General features: G+C 33.0%; 1 protein-coding gene across 1 annotated transcript in view; it reads left to right on the top strand.

The window, feature by feature from the left end:
* Positions 1-2,439: 2,439 nt before the first annotated feature.
* LOC129227616 (uncharacterized) overlaps positions 2,440-18,452 on the top strand; it is a 116,010-nt gene continuing 99,997 nt past the window's right edge. The window contains exons 1-3 of the mRNA XM_054862207.1: positions 2,440-4,887; positions 4,930-5,244; positions 8,041-8,125. Coding sequence (XP_054718182.1) covers positions 2,440-4,887; positions 4,930-5,244; positions 8,041-8,125 — 2,848 coding nt within the window. The remainder of the gene's footprint in view (positions 4,888-4,929; positions 5,245-8,040; positions 8,126-18,452) is intronic.

The raw sequence follows: 18,452 nt of genomic DNA, 5'->3' as shown, positions 1-18,452 counted from the left end.
CCTCAGTCTCTTCTTTGCTCAAGACTGTACATTTTTAGCCTTCTATGCCTGGAATCAGTCTAAGTGAGAAAGTCCATTTATTAGCCTTGTAACTCGCCTTTGTACCGTTTCCCAGTTTGTTCGTCACTCTTGGCTTTCTTAAGAGGTTTTCCACCTACAGTTAATTCACTTCCTATGCCTGGCTGTTGAGTGCTAATAAGCACGAAACTGCAGTCCTCGGCTGGAATTGACTGAGCTGGCGTTGTATTTCTTGTATTTCTGCCTTAGCCCTGGCTATAGGGTGGTGACTTACTCAAAATACCATGAATTGCCTTCAATTTTTGAGTTGAACTGAACCATTGTTTCGGTCACTCGTCTGGTCAGTGCTAATTGTTTATTAGTAACCAATTTATTTGGCACTCTTGGCTTCCTTAATAGGCTTTCCACCTCCAGCTCATTCACTTCTTATGCCGGGCTGATGAGTGCTAATAAGCACGAAATTGCAGTCCTCGGCTGGAATTGTCTGAGCAGGCGGTGTATTTCATGTAAAGATAAGATGGTAGTCGTCGATGGTATAGCAACGTGCCTATGAACTCCTTGTTTCTGGCTGAAACTGCCCTTGATTGTCAGAACATACTTTGATCAGTTGATAAATCAAACAAAATAACTGAAAAGACTACCTTTTTTATTTTCTGAGAAATTGTTTTTTATGACTTCTAGGTATAACTACTACTATAAAGCAATGCTACCTTTTATCGTTTAGGAATGTGTCTTCTATTGGCGAAAACATTACTTTTCTGTGATGGATTGATTAACAAAAATTGAATTTTGTACGCATTTTGTGCCAAATTCCTTACATTATCGTGTTCTTATGACATAACATATCAGTCTTATCATAATAACATACTACTTTAAATGAGGTCATTATAATGAACTTCGCGTGTAAAATACTATTGAAATTACTCATGAAATGTGGTAACTAATTTAATAGCGTTGTTTGGAAGCTAGAAACGAATTTTGTAGTGTAAATCTATTTTTTCATTTAAACAGCTGTTAAATTTTTTTTTTTTTTTTGCTTGTTTTCCCTTTTTTATGAGATAAAAACAACAATTACGAGAATAATAGCCTGTATCATGAGTAAATTAGTTCATTAAACATTCCGCTTCTTTATTATTTTGTAGCCATGTTTGCCATTTTTCCCCCAGGAGAAAATTTGTATCATTCACCACTTAAAGATAGTTTTTCTCTTCCTGCTTCTTCTGCAAATGAGTCGGTGCTTTAACCCCTTTCCACTCGCTCCCGTGTCTATGCCGTGCTGGGGTTTCGACCTCCATTTCTCGCTCTCGTGATAGCGCCGTGCTGGAGTGTGCAATATTAACGCGACGAAACTATTAAAACCAATTCATTTATTTTGCCCGGAATACATTTTATTTATCCCTTTATACACTAGATGACAGCAGCAGTCCATTTTAAATGTAATTGCAGAGATGAAGAAAGGAAATTTGGTTCTAACTTACCAGATTGTGACGTTTCCTCTGTATCTCAAGTTTTGAAATTTACCACAAAAAAAATTTACTTATCTTTACTTATATTACACAAAAGATTAATAAAATTATCTTTTAATGTATAAAAGACGTATTTCTTAAATTTTCGCTGCTTGCTTGGGCTTGCTTGTTGACTTTTCATAAAATTTTAATTTTTTTTTAAATTTCAATCTAAAAAATATTGAAAATGAAAAAATGAATGCACATGTTGTTCGTACACTTATTTTTATATCATTTTCTTAAAAAATAGACACTTTTATGATAGTTTTCTTGAAAATTATTCGATCGTTAAGGGGTTAAATTGCTAGTATATTTTTTTTCTACATATCATCTCATAATAACTACATGTAATTTCCATAACGGATTGCCTAATTTCATACGTAGAAGCGTTGCAAATTATGATATGTACTGCATAAAAGTAATTTTATTAGAAATTGAGTATTTTGTTTTATAGCAGACTTTTTATGTCTTATCTTTCTTGTTTTGAAATGTTGCGCTAATTTACGTCATTTGATCAGTTTCCTTAGTATTTTTATTTATTTTAAAAGACAATATGGTTTTTCTATCGAAATACGTAAATATATTTCGTAAATATATGCGTCATTTTGTTATTTAAATAAAATGATAAACATCTCATATTAAAAGTAGTTTTGCAGAATTGTCCCCTTAATCAGCTTAAAACTATCCCTCACTGGCAAATTTTCCATAATTTTTAAATATACAGCAGAAATTACTAACGTGTTTTATTTCAAAAAACACAGCTCATTTCGTTTGACAATTAACTAATAAATTTTAATGAAAATTGTGTTTAAAGGAGTCAGTTTCAAATGCAAGTGATTTGTGATCCAATAAATTTCTTTATTTTAAAAATCATTCTAATGGAAATTTTTCTCCTTTTTTCTAGAAACATGTTTGGATGTGCTTTCAGTGTGCGGAGAAATACCCTCAGTTATCCCCAAGTGTTTCAAAGCCAGACGAAAATTCCAGTAGGGAAGAAATACCAGTAGACCGGAGGCGTAGGACATCTGAGTGCTCATCACAGAGTAATGAAAGCCGCCAACAAAAAATACCGGGCCAATCGGCTCCATCTAGAAGTCGGTCCGACAGCCTTCCCTCTCAAAGACCCAGGCAGCAGCAGCAAAGACCTCATCCTCAGCAAAACGGACAGATGAGACCCGAGCAATCTCAAGGTCGCCCTCCACAGTCTTCTGATGATTCACAACCAAAGCAGATCCGACCTGAGCATCCGAATCAAAGTTCAACGAGATCGCAGCAGCAACCTAGATCCCGTTATTCATCGGAACAGCCGAGACCTCCTCATCCAATGGAACAAAACAGATTTCACCATCCTGGGGATCATCAGAGATTTCCACATCCCATGGATCAACAAAGGCCTCAACATTCTATAGATCAACAAAGGTCTCAGCATCCGACAGATCAACCTAGACCTCAACATCCAAAGGATCAACCTAGACCTCAGCATCCTATGGAGCAATCGAGATCGCATCATCCTATGGATAAACAGAGACCTCAGCATCCTATGGATAAACAGAGACCTCAACATTCTATTGATCAGCCTAGACCTCAGCATCCAATGGATCAACCGAGGCCTCAGCATCCAATGGATCAAACGAGACCACAACATCCTATGGATGAACAGAGATCTCAGCATCCTTCAGACCAACCGAGACCACAACATCCTATGGATCAACCCAGACCGCAACATCCTATGGATCAACCAAGACCGCAGCATCCTATGGATCAACCTAGACCGCAACATCCTATGGACCAACCGAGACCACAGCATCCAATGGATCAACCAAGACCTCAACATCCGTCGGCTCAGTCAAGGTCGCAGCATACAGTAGATCATGTCAGGCCGCCACATCCAATGGATCAAGTGAAGCCACCTCACACAAATGAATCCCACATGTCTCAACAGATCAAAGAATCACAAAGATTGCAACAAGCGGTTGATGAACGAAACCTTCACACAGCAGAACATCATAGGCAACGAGTTTCAGAGACACAAGATGGAAATCCTGAAATTATTAGTCAACTGACTGATCTGAGACCACAAAACCAGAAACAACAAAAGCTTGAACAGTACATAGAATCCCAAAAAGGTCAACATCCTGGATCGCAACAAAAATTTAACAAAGATTCTCAAAAAACTCAACATTCTTCAGATAAACAAGAAATTCAAAATAATCGGGAAAGTTTAAGAAATCAGCATGCAAATGATATGCACAGAAGTCAAAATACTAATGATTTTACTAAACAGCAACACCCCAATGATTATCCAAGAGATCATCCGATCTTTGATCAGCAACGGCAGCAACAACATATTGCCGAAAGGCAACAAGCAGAATTTTTGAAATCTCAAAAGCAAATTGATCAACAAAAATTACATGGAAATAACCAAAAGCTTTTAGATCACAATGGGCAACAACATTTAGTGAATAAATTAAATCAGTTTATGACGAATGACCTTCAACAAAAGAGAGAAAATAACATACAACATGATTTTCAGAACTCCTTTCAATCGCAACCTCTGTTTGAAACTGGAGAGAAGATTAGATGTAAAGAATATTCGAATAATGAACCTCCAAAACCAAGACCTCAGCATCCCATTACTCATCCTCCATCAAAGTCTCAAATAGTGGACTTACCACCAGAAAATTTGCAGGAACATCCGCAACAAATTCAGGAATACTCCCCACAACGAGATGCAAATGTTATAGATCCATATCAAAAATTTCCACAGCGAAATCAAAGGTTGCGAGAACCTCCTGATCAACAAATTATGCCTAAACCCCAACACCCGCAACAACCGCCTCAAGAATTTCTGCAAATGCAGCAAGGAAAGGCACAAGGACCAATTTATGGAAGGGAAAATACTCATGACCCGCATTTTAATCAAGAAAGAGCTATGTTAGAGCATGCCGCAAGGAATCAACAAAATCAGCAGGTTCCTCCAGGTAAACAGCAACAAGTACCAACTCATGGTTACCCCAAACCATCGAATGGACAGGTGAATCTTGAAAACTATAGAGACACTGATCAGTGTAATCAAGAAAACGTCCGACTTCCACATGCAAGACAAAGTATGAATGAATACAAGAAAAATCAAAAAGAAAAGAATGTACAGCCGAACATGGGAAACCTTGCTGATTCTTTTCCTCAAGAACATCCTCAACAGAGACACCAGCAGATGGAAGCAAACAGACAACTAATCTTACAGCCATCAAATGGCACTAGGCAGCCATCGTCGAACGAAAATTTACATAACCGTTCGCAAATGGATAACGAGAAAAACGGAATCTATGTAAGTCTTGTGGACCAAAAAATGTCCCAAGAGCAAGCAATGATGAATCAACTGTCTCAGAAACAAGTCCAGCAGAAGACACCGTTTCCAGTAAAAGATGACTTTGCTTCTCCGACTCCTCCAGCAACTTTGCCTCGCACTAAACCTCTGGAACCGCCTCCTCCCGCCGTCAGGTCAAGCCGACGAGAGAAAATGGCAGGGAACCAAACTCTTCCTAAAACTGGAACAAATCCCTTTCGATCAGACACTAATCCCTTCCGCAGAGAAAGTCTGCCACAGGAGATATTAGATGCTGGTGAATATGTCACAGTGGCTGCTAGACGAGGTAGTCTGGATGAGCGACTGAGGCATATATCTACTCAGGAACAAGCGAAACCCGCAGAATCTATGAAGGTAATAAAAGAGAAACTTCCAGTCAGTTATTAGTTTCAAGCGCACTTTATTTGAAATTTAAAAAATTTCTTCGGAAAACCCTTTTTTTTTTTAAATGGAATTGTCTGTCATCAATTTATCATAAAGATTGAGTTATTCATTTATTATTTTTTTAAATCATGAGTCTGAACTGTAGTCTGGATACAAACTCGTTTATACTCAGGAATTCTTCTTGCAAGTAATCTTACGCAAGTGTGAATCACCGATTGGAGTAACACTTTGAACATCGACTATTGAACACGTGCTTATTTATATATATATATATATATATATATATATATATACCTGCAACATGCGGCTTTAGCGGGGGATATTTACGTCTTAATGTCGGAGAATTTGGAAAGTTAGAGGGTGAAATACATTCTTTTGTTTTAAATTTTAGCTACAAGAATTCAAATAATGATTGAAAATTTGAAAAACTAAACAAACCAAAGTTGACGTGTTTCAGGATTTTTCTGAAAATACTATTAATAAGGGTATACCATTCTTTGCGATTCTATCCCGTCACAGTGAATGCGCCTGCAGCTCAAATCTGTTGTACGAAAGGCATGTTATATCCTCATATAAATAATAGCCGATGATCGAGTAACCCACGGGTTTCAACAATGAAACTTGCGCCACGGCATGATAATTTGATAATATCTTTTGGTAATGTTTAACATGCAGGGAAAGGCTTTATAGTGACAAGGCTGATCTCGATCCAGTAACTTAACTGTTTTACTGGTAAGACTATCATTTCAGTGGAATGAAGAAACGAAAAAATTGTCAACAATAACCACTACGTACTCGAGTTTCGGGTTAACCAACTGGAGTTAGGGTTAAAATTTCAACTACAAAATATCATTAAAAAGGCAATGACTTCGTTCAAATATAGAAGCAATTTTCACCCGTCATACATTGAAAGGCGACTTTCTAGTATCAATAGAAAGCTCTATTCTTCAGCTTTACTTTTCTATTTTTAATTTTCATTCTACTAAAGTTAGGAGAGAAGTTAGTCATTCGTAAAAACACAATTTTCATTTTTAATCGCACATTTTTGACAGACTTATATTTCAAACAGTTTTGAAAATAGAAATCAATATTTGATAAGATTACTTATCTTGTCATAAGTGTCCTGTAAAATTTTTTTTATTGAAATAGGAAATGATGAGGTCAAGAATGTGATTTATTTGACATGGAATTGCTCACAGGGAACTAGCCGCGCGACGGGGGAAAATTGCCAGGGATGATTTACGCAACATGTCAACTTTAGTTTGTTTTGTTTTTTCAAATTGTCAATCATTGTTTGAATTTTCGTTATTGCAATTTAAAATAAAAGAATATACTATACATGTATTATCCCAATTATCCGATATTTTGAGGTAAAATTCCGCCCGTTAAAAGTGTCTGTTGCAGATTAACAAGATCAACAACACGTGTTCAATACTTTTAAGTGTTCTATCGATGTGCAAATTTTTACTTCAATTGGTGATTTGCACTTGGCTAGGGTTACTTTTTAAATAAAGCAACGCAGTTTAATAACTTATATGTTACATGTATTTTAGAAGCACAAGAACTAATCATTGCTATTAGATAATTTTGGGTACTTCTCTTCGAACTAACTAAAAAACTTTATTCACGTGAAAAATCAACATGCATAGAATTACGTTCATCACATGCAAGGTTCAAGCCGATTTCGTTAATATCTGCAAGCGGTCTAGTTTAAACCAAATGTTTTATAAAGGCTGCTAAGGCATTCATCCTTGCAGCAATGACATTTAAATTCGACATTGATGGTTATTGTAAAAAAAAAGCAGCTATAAAAGGAGTTCTCAATGTAAACCTCTAGTCTGTTCGACACCATTCTCTGTTACATTTTGAGGATCATAGCGCCGAACACTTTCCCTTAAATCGAGATAAATTTTTCGTACGGGGAATTATTCGTACGCCCGCCATATCGAGAAGTTTTAATGTGATATTTTAAATTTTTTTAAACATTTTTTTATCTGTAATGTTCCAATTATAGGTGGTTTTTTTAAAGTTTCTATTTAACAATGATCTAGGGCTTTTTTATTTGAATAATCTGTAGTTCAAATTTTATCTCATTCGGACCAATTGAATTGATTCTAGAGACCTCTTAAATGGGTACCGTATTTCTTGCTGACCTTATACATTTATACTAAACACTAACTACCTTTCAAATATCTAAAACGTACTATTTCAGATGTATGTAAAAAATGTAATGCTTTATTTCTGAAAGCTTCTTTATTAATTCTCTTTTTTACATAGCTGATTCTTCATTTTTGAGTTAATTAAAACTCAATACATAAAGATTAAAATGTATTTTAAATGCGTCTTTATTTTCCAGAAGGTGATGATTCCTACAACAAAACTACATAAAGGCAAAACAAAAACTAACTTTTAAATCGATATTGCACTTCTCTAACTTTGCTTACTTTTGATATGCATCTAAGTACGCTTCTTCATCACAAGCTTCTATATCAGCACAGCAACAACTTTAAAGCAAAATCAAATTTATGCATTTTCATCGCTGTTCCATAACGCAAAACTACATGACTTTCTTCTTTGACAATAATACCAAAATTCACTGTACATTGGTTCATTTAAATAAAATAAAGTCAACACTGTTTGCCTTGAGGTTGTATAAACTACAAATCTGTTAGCAAAATATCAATTAAAGTTTTTTTTTTTTTTTTTTGATTGAGGAGCAATGAACAGAAACAATATGAGACAATCTTTTTCTTGTTCTTTTTGCAGATAGACATGAAGGTACTTAAAATTTCAGATGCTACTCGTAAAAATATTCGTTTTATGGACGGCAAAAATTGTGAAACTCTTGCATGTAAAATATTTGCGGGATCGAAAAACCCGCGGGATTTTGCACTCAATCCCGTGGGGTTACTCCAGCTAAATATCATACAGGATCCCGCGGGATACAGGATCGGGATTGGAAGCCCTAATTCAAACAGTGCAGTTTTTTTACACAAAAAAAAGTAATGAAATTTATACATTTTTCTCAAGTTCGAAAAATGATATGTAACTGTCCGTACTTTTTTTTACTATAAAATGCACGAAATATTACTAACGATATAAGCAACCAGTAGATGAGATACGTTTAAGTTTCTTTGAATTCTAACTGTGAACTGATGAGCGGGGTAACTCAAAACATAACGCATAAAACAATTAATCAGTCTTTACCTATACGGTCAGTGAAGCACACAGCTGAAAAAAGAACTTTAATAAGAGGTCTTAGAATCTTTAACCTTCCAAATTTTAGATTTTCTGGAAACAATATTTATTGTGTATAATTTTTGAACACTTTAATACCTTGTTTATTACCATACGCAAAAAAAGAAAAAATGATCTGAATGACCATGAAAATTCTTCCCATATTTTAGCAAATTATAAAAATTAAAAAAAAAAATCTTTTTTTTTTTTTTTAAATTCAAATTTAGGTTTAAGTTTTAAGAATAGTACGTGGCAACACTTCAAAATTGCTACCGGAATATTTCATGCATTTTATAGTAAAAAAAGAGTACGGACTGTTGGATATCATTCTTCGAACTTGAGAAAAAATGTATAAATTTCATTATTTTTTTTTCTACAATAAAATTGCACTGTTTGAATTAGGACTTACAATCCCGATCTTGAATCCCGCGGGATCCCGCATGATATTTAGCGGGAGTGATCCCACGGGATTGAGAGCAAAATCCCGCGGGCTTTTCGATCCCGCAAATATTTTACACGCAAGAGTTTCACAATTTTTGCCGTCCATAAAACGAATATTTTTACGAGTAGCATCTGAAATTTTAATTACCTTCATGTATATCTGCAAGAAGAGCAAGAAAAACTTTGTCTCATACCCAAGCAGCACAGAGGCGTTCAAAGCTCGTTCTATAACACGTTCTGAGCACACCATCCGACACGTTCAAATTACGTTCCCTCAGAACGGTCTAAAAAGCGTCTATGTGTCTCGTCGATCGATGTCGTATAGCACGTCAAAATCTGGTGTTGTACCACCGCTTTTGCACCAATTTTGAACGTGGAATATTACGTTATATTAAAGTGGTAGCATGACGTTTCATTTTGGTGTTAATAAAAAAATACTGAATTTTCTGCTTTCACAGGTAAAAAAAATTCGAAAAAAATGAAGGGTGTACCCCATAAGGGCGTTTTCCACTTACAAATTTAGTTTTCGTCAGATCTCTGCTGAATTTCGTACTGAAATCTTTTGATGATCGAAAATTCCTCATAGAAAGACACCCCCCCTCAAAGAACATTACAATGAGGATTTTTCTTTACAAAAAAATCCAGTTTATGTCGGATGTTTGACAAATTTGGCACACTCAATTTTGTCAAGTCATTTGATGATCAAGAAGTCTCATAGGGGAGTCTTCGCCCCATTTCTATGGTGTGCAGATGCCCACATACAGGACTTTTCCTTTTACAAATCGAGTTTACCAAATCTGACTCGTAGATACTTTGATGCTCAAGAAATCCCTTGAGGTTTTCGCCAATGCCGATGGGAAACAATATATAGAGGGTTTTTCCTTGTACACATTCAGTTTACGTCGGATCTTTGCCAAATTTGGCTCATAGGTCTTTTGATGCTCAATAATTCACATAGAGGGTTTTCCTTCTTACAAAAATCTAGTTTACACTGGACCTTTGACAGATTTTGCACATAGCTTTCTTTGATGCTGAAAAATCCACATAGGGGAGTTTTCGCCTCCCTATGGAGGTGGAAATTCCCCCAAAGAAGATTTGCCCTTATGCAAAATTCAGTTTATGTTGGATCGTTTAAGAGGTCCTTTTATGTTCAGGAATTCATATAGGGGAGTTTTCTTCCCACCCTGAGGGAGGAAAAACCCCATAGAGCGTTTTCCTTTTTACAAATCGAGTTTATGATATTTGCCACATTTGGCACAAAGTTCCTTTGATGCGCAAAATTTACAAAGGGGGAGGGGGAGTTTGGCCTCCCGTCATAAAGGGGTTTTCCTCTGACAATCTAGTTTACGACAGATCGTTTCCAAATTTAGTACAGAAGTGTTCTAATGCTGGAAAACTCAAGTAGAGGAGTTTTTGCCCCTCTAGTAAAATGCAAAAATATCTTATACAAAAATCCGGGTAATATCAAAGCTTAGCCAAATTTGGAAAATATAAATTTAACGTTTTGCAAAGTTTGGCACATTGAGAGGGGTCAAGGTCCTTCGACTCCTCCCGTAAATACTACCTTGAATTACAACGCTCAGATTTTGTGCACTTTTTCCTAAACGTAGTTTTTTTTAAAACTTTTGTTTACAATATCTGTTAAATGTGTACAGTTTTTGTAAATCAGGGTTTTATATTTTCTGTTCTGCAGACTTAAATAATAACACAAAATTTACAAAAATACCGATTAATTTACAGATTTTGATGAAATGAACACTTGTAGAGGCTTTACTGTCCTGAAATGCAACTACCTAGTGCGTCTTGCAGCCACACCATAATTTCGAGGTTCGACTCTTGGGTTTATTCAAGGTGTATTACAACGTAACTTCAGAAGTAATTTCCCATGAATACATGAACAGGGTTTGAAGAAAAACCGGGGTAATTTAAAAAACCTTAGCTACCCTGGATTTTTTTTATCAAGTACCCTGGTCATTGTTGAAAATTGTGGACTATCTTACAAGAAAAAAAATTAATCTTGATCACTATTTTAACATTCCTTAAACTGTACCACTTTGTTACTTTTACTTTTCATAGAGATATGAATAATTTTAAATCCTGAATTTATTTCTACTCAAATTTATTATAAAAAGCGTCAAAATTGAAGAAAAATTGAAAACCATTTAGCATTTACATAAAATACATAAAATACACCGCCAGCTAACTTTTGACGAAAATTACTGAAAACATTTAGCATTTAGGTGAAATATTATCAAAATTGATTTTTCTGAAACATGACCACACCACAAATAGAAAACAGATTCATTCATACAGAAACAAGTATGTCACATTTTGAGAAAAGCTTTCCTTTTATTCCCAAAAGGCATTTAGTAGTATTTTTTTTTCTTCAGTTTGTTCTAAAAAAAAACCTCTGACTAAGTTTTACGTTAAAAAGAGCCGCATGAACCATAACCATGAATCATATCAAGTATTTTATGATATATCCTTCCACACGAGAAGTTGGCAATACAAATTTGAACAGTATTAAAAAATATTAAAATTAGTAATTATAAAGTCGCAAAATAATTTTGCACACAATAATTCAGAATATGTGAGAAAATTTTCAGGTATGATTACAGTTTATGGAATCTGGAATAATCATTACACAGTTGGTTAATTTTATGAGATTATTGTAATCTACCTTTACACTTTGCAATCTTGCATTAGGCATCTATTAAAAAAAGAGATTCCCTGATGTACTTTATCAAATCATTTTTTCCAACAATGCAAAAAAAAAAAAAAAAAAAATGAAATAAAATAAAATCTTTGAAAGTGATTGAAATAAATTAAGTAAATTGATTAGTTTGGCTTCCCAGCAAAGAAATATTTTTTAATTAATCGCGAAATCCATATGCAGTTTTAATTCCTAAAACTTAAGAAGTTGTTCAGAAAGACAGATGCCAATTTTCGTACTTGGTATTATTTAGTTTAGATCTAATATGTAGTTTGTTTCTGAAGTAAATGTTTCAATATGTGGCAAATTTTGAAAAAAAAATCGACTTTATCGAGATAGTTTATTTTTTTCAAGTGGTCATGTTAACAAACCCACGAGTTTTTTTTTTTTTTTTTCGTGCTGAGCCCGGTTTGACGAATCCTGTACATTAATAAATTAAAATAGTTCAATAAATAAAATACATATTTTAAGGGGAGTTAGTATACCGTCAATGTTAATTTGCACATGTGTTCATGTACCTTTCTCTCAAAATCTATTAAAGATACAATTATGAATTTTTTCTGTACCTTAAGTAGACTTTTTTCTCTATACTGAAGTAAAATTTTGCAGAAAGAAAGCTTTTTTAAAAAATACTAATTAGATGTGTGGAATTGGTGGCAAAAATTTCAAACAAAACGCAATTTAGGTTCTGAGAAAAAGGAACATTTAGTTTCAAAAATAATATTTCTCGATATAACAATTTAAAGAAGAAAATCATACCTTATCAAAATATGTTTACATTTTTTTAAAGTTTATTTTAACTTACTTCTCATATGAGCACGATCAAGAAGTTTGTATCATTACAAAGGCATTGATATAGAGTATCAAAATATATAGAAATCAAAAAATCGAATTTTTGAAAGTATTTAGGGTACTGACTCCCCTTAAAGCTCTTACAATTTTCAAATGATGCTCTGTAATGGCTAAGATGTGTCTACTACATATATGGAGAAATAAATTTAAATATAAAATACAGCAACATTAGTAAAACTATCACAAATGTAAAAATTTGCTAGGGAATTTTTTTTGAAGTGCCTGCTTCTTTTTAGTTGGTCTGTGATGAATAATATTTGGATGACAAAAAAAATTTACTTTAGTTGAATCATTTTATGATTCTACTTGAAAAGGATCTCAAATTTTCCATGGACTTCCCTAGTAAAGCCATTTTACGGCATTAACTTTTTGATTGATAAAAGAATTTTATGGTCAAAACCCTGAATTTCCTCTACTCTCCCTTTTCTCTCTCTCTCTAAAATGCAAGATGTTTCTTAGTCCTCAGAAAGACTCATGTGAATTATACTCTTATATTCTTTAGTTAATTTCAAAAAGAATCACGTAATACACAAAAAATCAATGAAGTAACACATACAAGTTAATAAAAAATTTAATCACAAAATATCCTTCATTTTACATGATAAACTCTTACACATACTTTGATTTTAGGAACAACCAATAAGGAATTAAAAAAAAGGCGTTGATCGTTTTGTCCCATTAATGACCTTGGCTGTCTGAAATTAAAATACAAATAAAAAGACAAAAATTGCAGCTTATAATAAGATTAAGTGCGTAAACAATTTGAAGTAGAGTCAGAAATCACCTGACGTAAACATTCTTATTTTTTGAATGATACAAATTAAACTAAATAAGTTGGAAAAAAATGTAACCCGAAGTGTTCAAATCCAATAGTACAATACAATCGTTGATCATACCTTGGGAGCCCAGTGTGTTCATCATTTTTTAGAACTAGTCATAGAGATGCAATACATTTTTTTAACGTAAGAGATAATTTGACTTAGGATTTTCTTTAATGAAAAAAATTACATAATGATGTATGTAAAAAAAACATAAAATATGATTCTAGTTCTAATCACAGAAAAACCATGCTGCTTTTAAAGGAATTTCAAAATCCAACTCGAGTACCCATGTTAATGACTTTTGTATTTGCTATATATCGAGCAAGATCCTTTATTTGTCCAAATGGGGAAAAAAATCACTAAGAAAGTTCTATGCGTTTTCTATGATAGTACTTTTTTTTCCACCATTTCATACTGCAAAAAACATACTTTCATTATTTTAAAAATAAATTGATACTCTTTATTTCTGCATTTAGGCATCATTTTTGCGTGTATATTTGTTGTTTGATATGGAACCTGAATTGGTTAGTATTTTTAGTCTAGTGGGTAATAATTTTAAGTGTCATAACTTGATTCTACTTCTACATAGGAAAACCACTTTGTATACACATAAAACATGGCCTGCTGCTTTCAGGAGAAGATGCTAGTTGCATTACTTAAATTATCTATTTTGTGCACATCTCAGAGTAAATAATGAAGAAAGGAAAGAATCAATGTACCACACATATATTCAGAGATATTACTAGAATTATTTTCAAGATATGAAAATATTCATTGATGTTTTTCCAAAATTGTGTTTATTAAGACTTATACCAAAGGATGAAATGGAAGTTGTCAGACAAAGAAGAGATGTGCACTAATTTGTTTTTTTCATTGTAAAAAAAAAAAACACAATGTTCCTGGAAAATAACGGACAGCTAATGTATCTAATTCCTGCCGGTAACATATCCTGCGAAAAACAGAAAAGGTTTTGTACCTATCAGCATCTTCCCGAAATTAACCTGGTATTTTTTTGAAGAATTTAAAACCTTTCCAATAAACCACAGACAAACAAAGCCTTTTAACCTCTTCACTAAAAGTTTTCATGATTGGATGTAGTAATTTTCTCTTTCTGATACTATTCACTATTTTGAGGTTGTAGAAGACCCATTATGTAAATAGAAAAGCAAATGTTGTATCATTTATACTGAGAATACGTGGGGTTTAATGGGAAAATGTCATTTGATTATGACATATAATTGTTTTGATTATTTTGTATGCATCTTACTTTCATGTTTTCAAGAAACAAAATTATATGCGAGGATCACGTCTAATTTTAGTTTTTTTTTTTTTTCAAATTCATGCTATAAAGCATGTAATTTAACACGCTTGTCTTCCGATAATTTTATAATTAAGTAACGAATTATAACAAGTGTATTAATGAGTGCTTAGAGGCTTTTACCTGTTATTTATTTTGCAATACATGTACTTCCTTCAACGATTTTATTTTGTTTATTATTCGAAAGATGCAAAGATTTGTCATTGACTTAAATGTCTAGGAGTTGTAGACAATATAATTCAAAACAAATTACTAAGCTTATTTCATTTGTTACTGTTTTAATTTCTTTGTGTTCTATTTCGTATTGGGTCACTTCATGTTAAATCAACTAGGCACTCAACCACACCATTTCAGACTAACATGAAACTTTCAGAAACTTTGCTCTTTTATATCATTAAGATGCATAAGACGCATTATAAACTGAGCGTATGTACCTATCTATCTATGCATTAATCTATCTATCTCTGTCCGAGTTACTTCTCCCGAACGCCAGGAAACTGAACATCGAACCAGGTATCGATGTATTCGTAATTTTCCCGTATTTATGTTTGGCTATTCAAAATAATCCCTCGATAATAATTAGCGGAGATATCAACTGAAAACTACTAATTATAATACTTAGATTTCAACATAAAATCCCTATTTTTCGAGGGCTTTCCTCCATTCAAATTATCTGTGCTTCATCAACTTTCCGTAACAATGCTTTATTGAAATTTGTAGCATGCAGAAAATCATTGAGAAAAAAGATCTGTTGCTTTTTTTTTCTCAAACATGAACAAATATAATTCTGGGTTTTGCTTTGAGGGTTTTCCTGTGATCGAGATACTTAAAATGTTCCCTTATTTTAGGTTATTTTCCCGGAATCTGCCGCAAAATGTTACTGATTTTTTAATTTTTTTTTGTTCAAGAGTGATTGCTGAACAATGGTCACTTGACATAACTTTTATTTTCGAGGTAGACAGTGCAAAGCCAGGCGACGCAACTAATGAGTAATTGATGTTTGTTAATATGCCTTCCTGCAGTGCTTTGAAATGATAACTGAAATGATAACTCAAAGCTATGGGAGCATCAGAATTGTGTAATAGCTGACAATTACATGCACTTTAACTTGATCAGTAACTTAAATACTCTTCGATTTTTTTTTTCACATAACTCAATATTTAGAAAAAAAAAAATTCTCGTTTTTTTAAGATAATAATGTCTTTTAAAAATTTTGAAAAAAAAAAAAAAAACTTTCAGAGTGGAACCATTAAGGGGGTGATGGTGGACTCGAGTACTTTTTTCTATAGACAGTGAAATTTATGGAAGTTGCCCCCTTTACATTTGAAATCATTTGAAAAGTACCACTTTAAAAGTTTTTTTTAAATACTATTTTAGTTTTAGATTGCGTCAGCCCAAAATTTTCAGAAATTTGGGATCACAAACACCCCTGATTAGCACTAATTTTTTGAGATGAAAGACACTATCTCAAGTATTTTTGAAATTTCGTGAGAAACATATTTTCAAAAGGTTTTCAATTTACATATCGAATTAAAGAGCACGTAATTGTATTTCAAAAGGAGCTATTTTACAAGACTGAAGTTATCATAATAATGCAGTTAAACATTTGAAAGCACTGCCGACCAGCAAAACAAATGCTTTTTAACGAATTTCAAAATCATAAGTTATAAATGATTGATTTTTTTTTCAAAATTATTTACAAATTTAAGAAGTGGAAGAGAAGATTTTTGAAAGTTTCATGAAAATATTAAAAGGTCAGATTGAGGATTTTTTTGCCCCTTGATTCTACATAAATTCGATCCTATTTAAAAATGGCACAAAACATACTTTACTCGTAATTTAATACAATTTAATTCCACTTATAGTATGCCGATTGATGCAAGAGCAAGGCTGGTTTTTTTTCGTCAAAAAGACATTAAAAATTAAAAAGCCGAATCTAAAACTCGAAATAAAGACTTTAAAAAAATAAAATAAAATAAATCTGTGTTCAAACGATTCGTTACAGGGCGAATATTTTTCTTAATACAAAAAACACTGGGAGATAATTTTAACTCCTTAAGCCAACACTTCTAGTTAATTTTATTTTTCTTTCCCCATCCGTTTTCAATTCAATTAGTTGATTTTGTCCAGTCTTTTTTACTTGTTAAATCTGTGCGGGAATATTAAACGCAGAAAACTTTCAAGCACCAGGTGATGGTAATCAACAGCTGGTAGCAGCTCGCCATTTTGTTTTGCTGCGATAGAATAAACAAGCAATACGCATTCTATTTTTATAAACCGAAAACATAACCTAGCATTTATTTCAACTTGCTTTTGAAAAAAAAAATGAATAAAAACAAAAAAGCATAGTCAGGCATAAAATCTTTAACAACAGGAAATATTGCTTTAGAATAGAACAAATTGAATGCGTTATACAACGAATCTTGTTTTTATAATCTTGACCATTTTCAACGCCATAATTTTTTTACGTACTATTTTGACAAGACCTTTTATGTTGATAAAATTGATTCTTTATCGTGAATATTTTATATTGAAAAATCCTTTAAATAATTTAGACTCATTTTCTGTCTCAACATTGAAGAATACTAATTTTCTGATTTCTGTACAGTTATGTATCACATTTTACAGCAGCAACACATTTTTCATAAAAATTTTGGAGTTTTATTTTTGCAATAATAGAATCATTATGTGAGCCGTCTACTTTATTAAAAGTATAAAAACTTTAAAATAAAGCATTTTAAATACATCAAAAACTGAGATTCAGCAAAAACAAAATATATATGGATACTCTATTGCAATTTGAAATTCATAGTCGAAAACAAGAATAACTAAAACAACCACTTTTACGGAAATAAATGTAGCAATCAATTGGAATTCAGATCAGAAATGAAAATTGCACAAAGAAACGTTAGCGAAAAATATATCCGTGAAATAGCCATTGATATTGAATTATACAATTGGAACAATTAAGTTTTGCAGAATGTTCGAAGCTAAGAAAAAAACCCCAATTGAGTCAAAATTTAAATGAAATTCGATTTATAAAAAAATGAACATGTGAAAGATTTAAAAATAATTATAATTAAATTAATCACTTACTTTTGATAAAAGAATAATCCTTTGCTCGGATTGTTTTTCAGCAGTTGCTCCGAAAGTGGTTGAAGTTGGCAAGCAAAGAAAGTTTCCGTAACTATTCCACGGTAAATAGATATAGAGGGCGCTCGGATCCGGTGACAGCTGAACGTCAAATATTACGTTATTTTAACACGGGAATGACACCGTGTCATTAGAACGTTTTTTGAACGTCTAATATGACATCCCCTCAGAACTAGACTAGCACCGTGATAATTTCACTGTTGCTGTACGTCTAATTTTACGTGCAAGTAACACTTAACACCGTTATTCGACCAATAACACTATTTCTGTACCAGATTTGAACGTTCTGGTGCTACTGGGGTATGGTGAACCGAACATTTACCATTTAAAAAAAGAATAAATATAGGGCACATATTTTTCTCAGAATGAATTGGTATTCGATTTTCTCGGTTTCAACGTTCATAGGTTCAGCAATAGCAAAACTGCGTAAAAAATATAAGCCTTTTAAAAAACCCTCACTAAATACTGAAACCCAGAAAATTGGACTTTAGAAAAAATTGAGAAAGTGTATTACAGAGTGCAAAATCCGCTGGAGTAGCAAATGAATGCAATGTTAGAACGCTTCTGTAAACTTAAGCAATGTGCTCAAAACCTTTAACTTACTAAAAGTGCATAATATTTTTTTCCGATTTTTTTACTTCTG

The sequence above is a fragment of the Uloborus diversus genome, chromosome 1 (genome assembly GCF_026930045.1).
Source record: "Uloborus diversus isolate 005 chromosome 1, Udiv.v.3.1, whole genome shotgun sequence".
Lineage (NCBI taxonomy): Eukaryota > Metazoa > Arthropoda > Arachnida > Araneae > Uloboridae > Uloborus > Uloborus diversus.
Note: the sequence above shows the minus strand (reverse complement) of the source record. Positions and strands in the feature narration are given on the sequence as shown.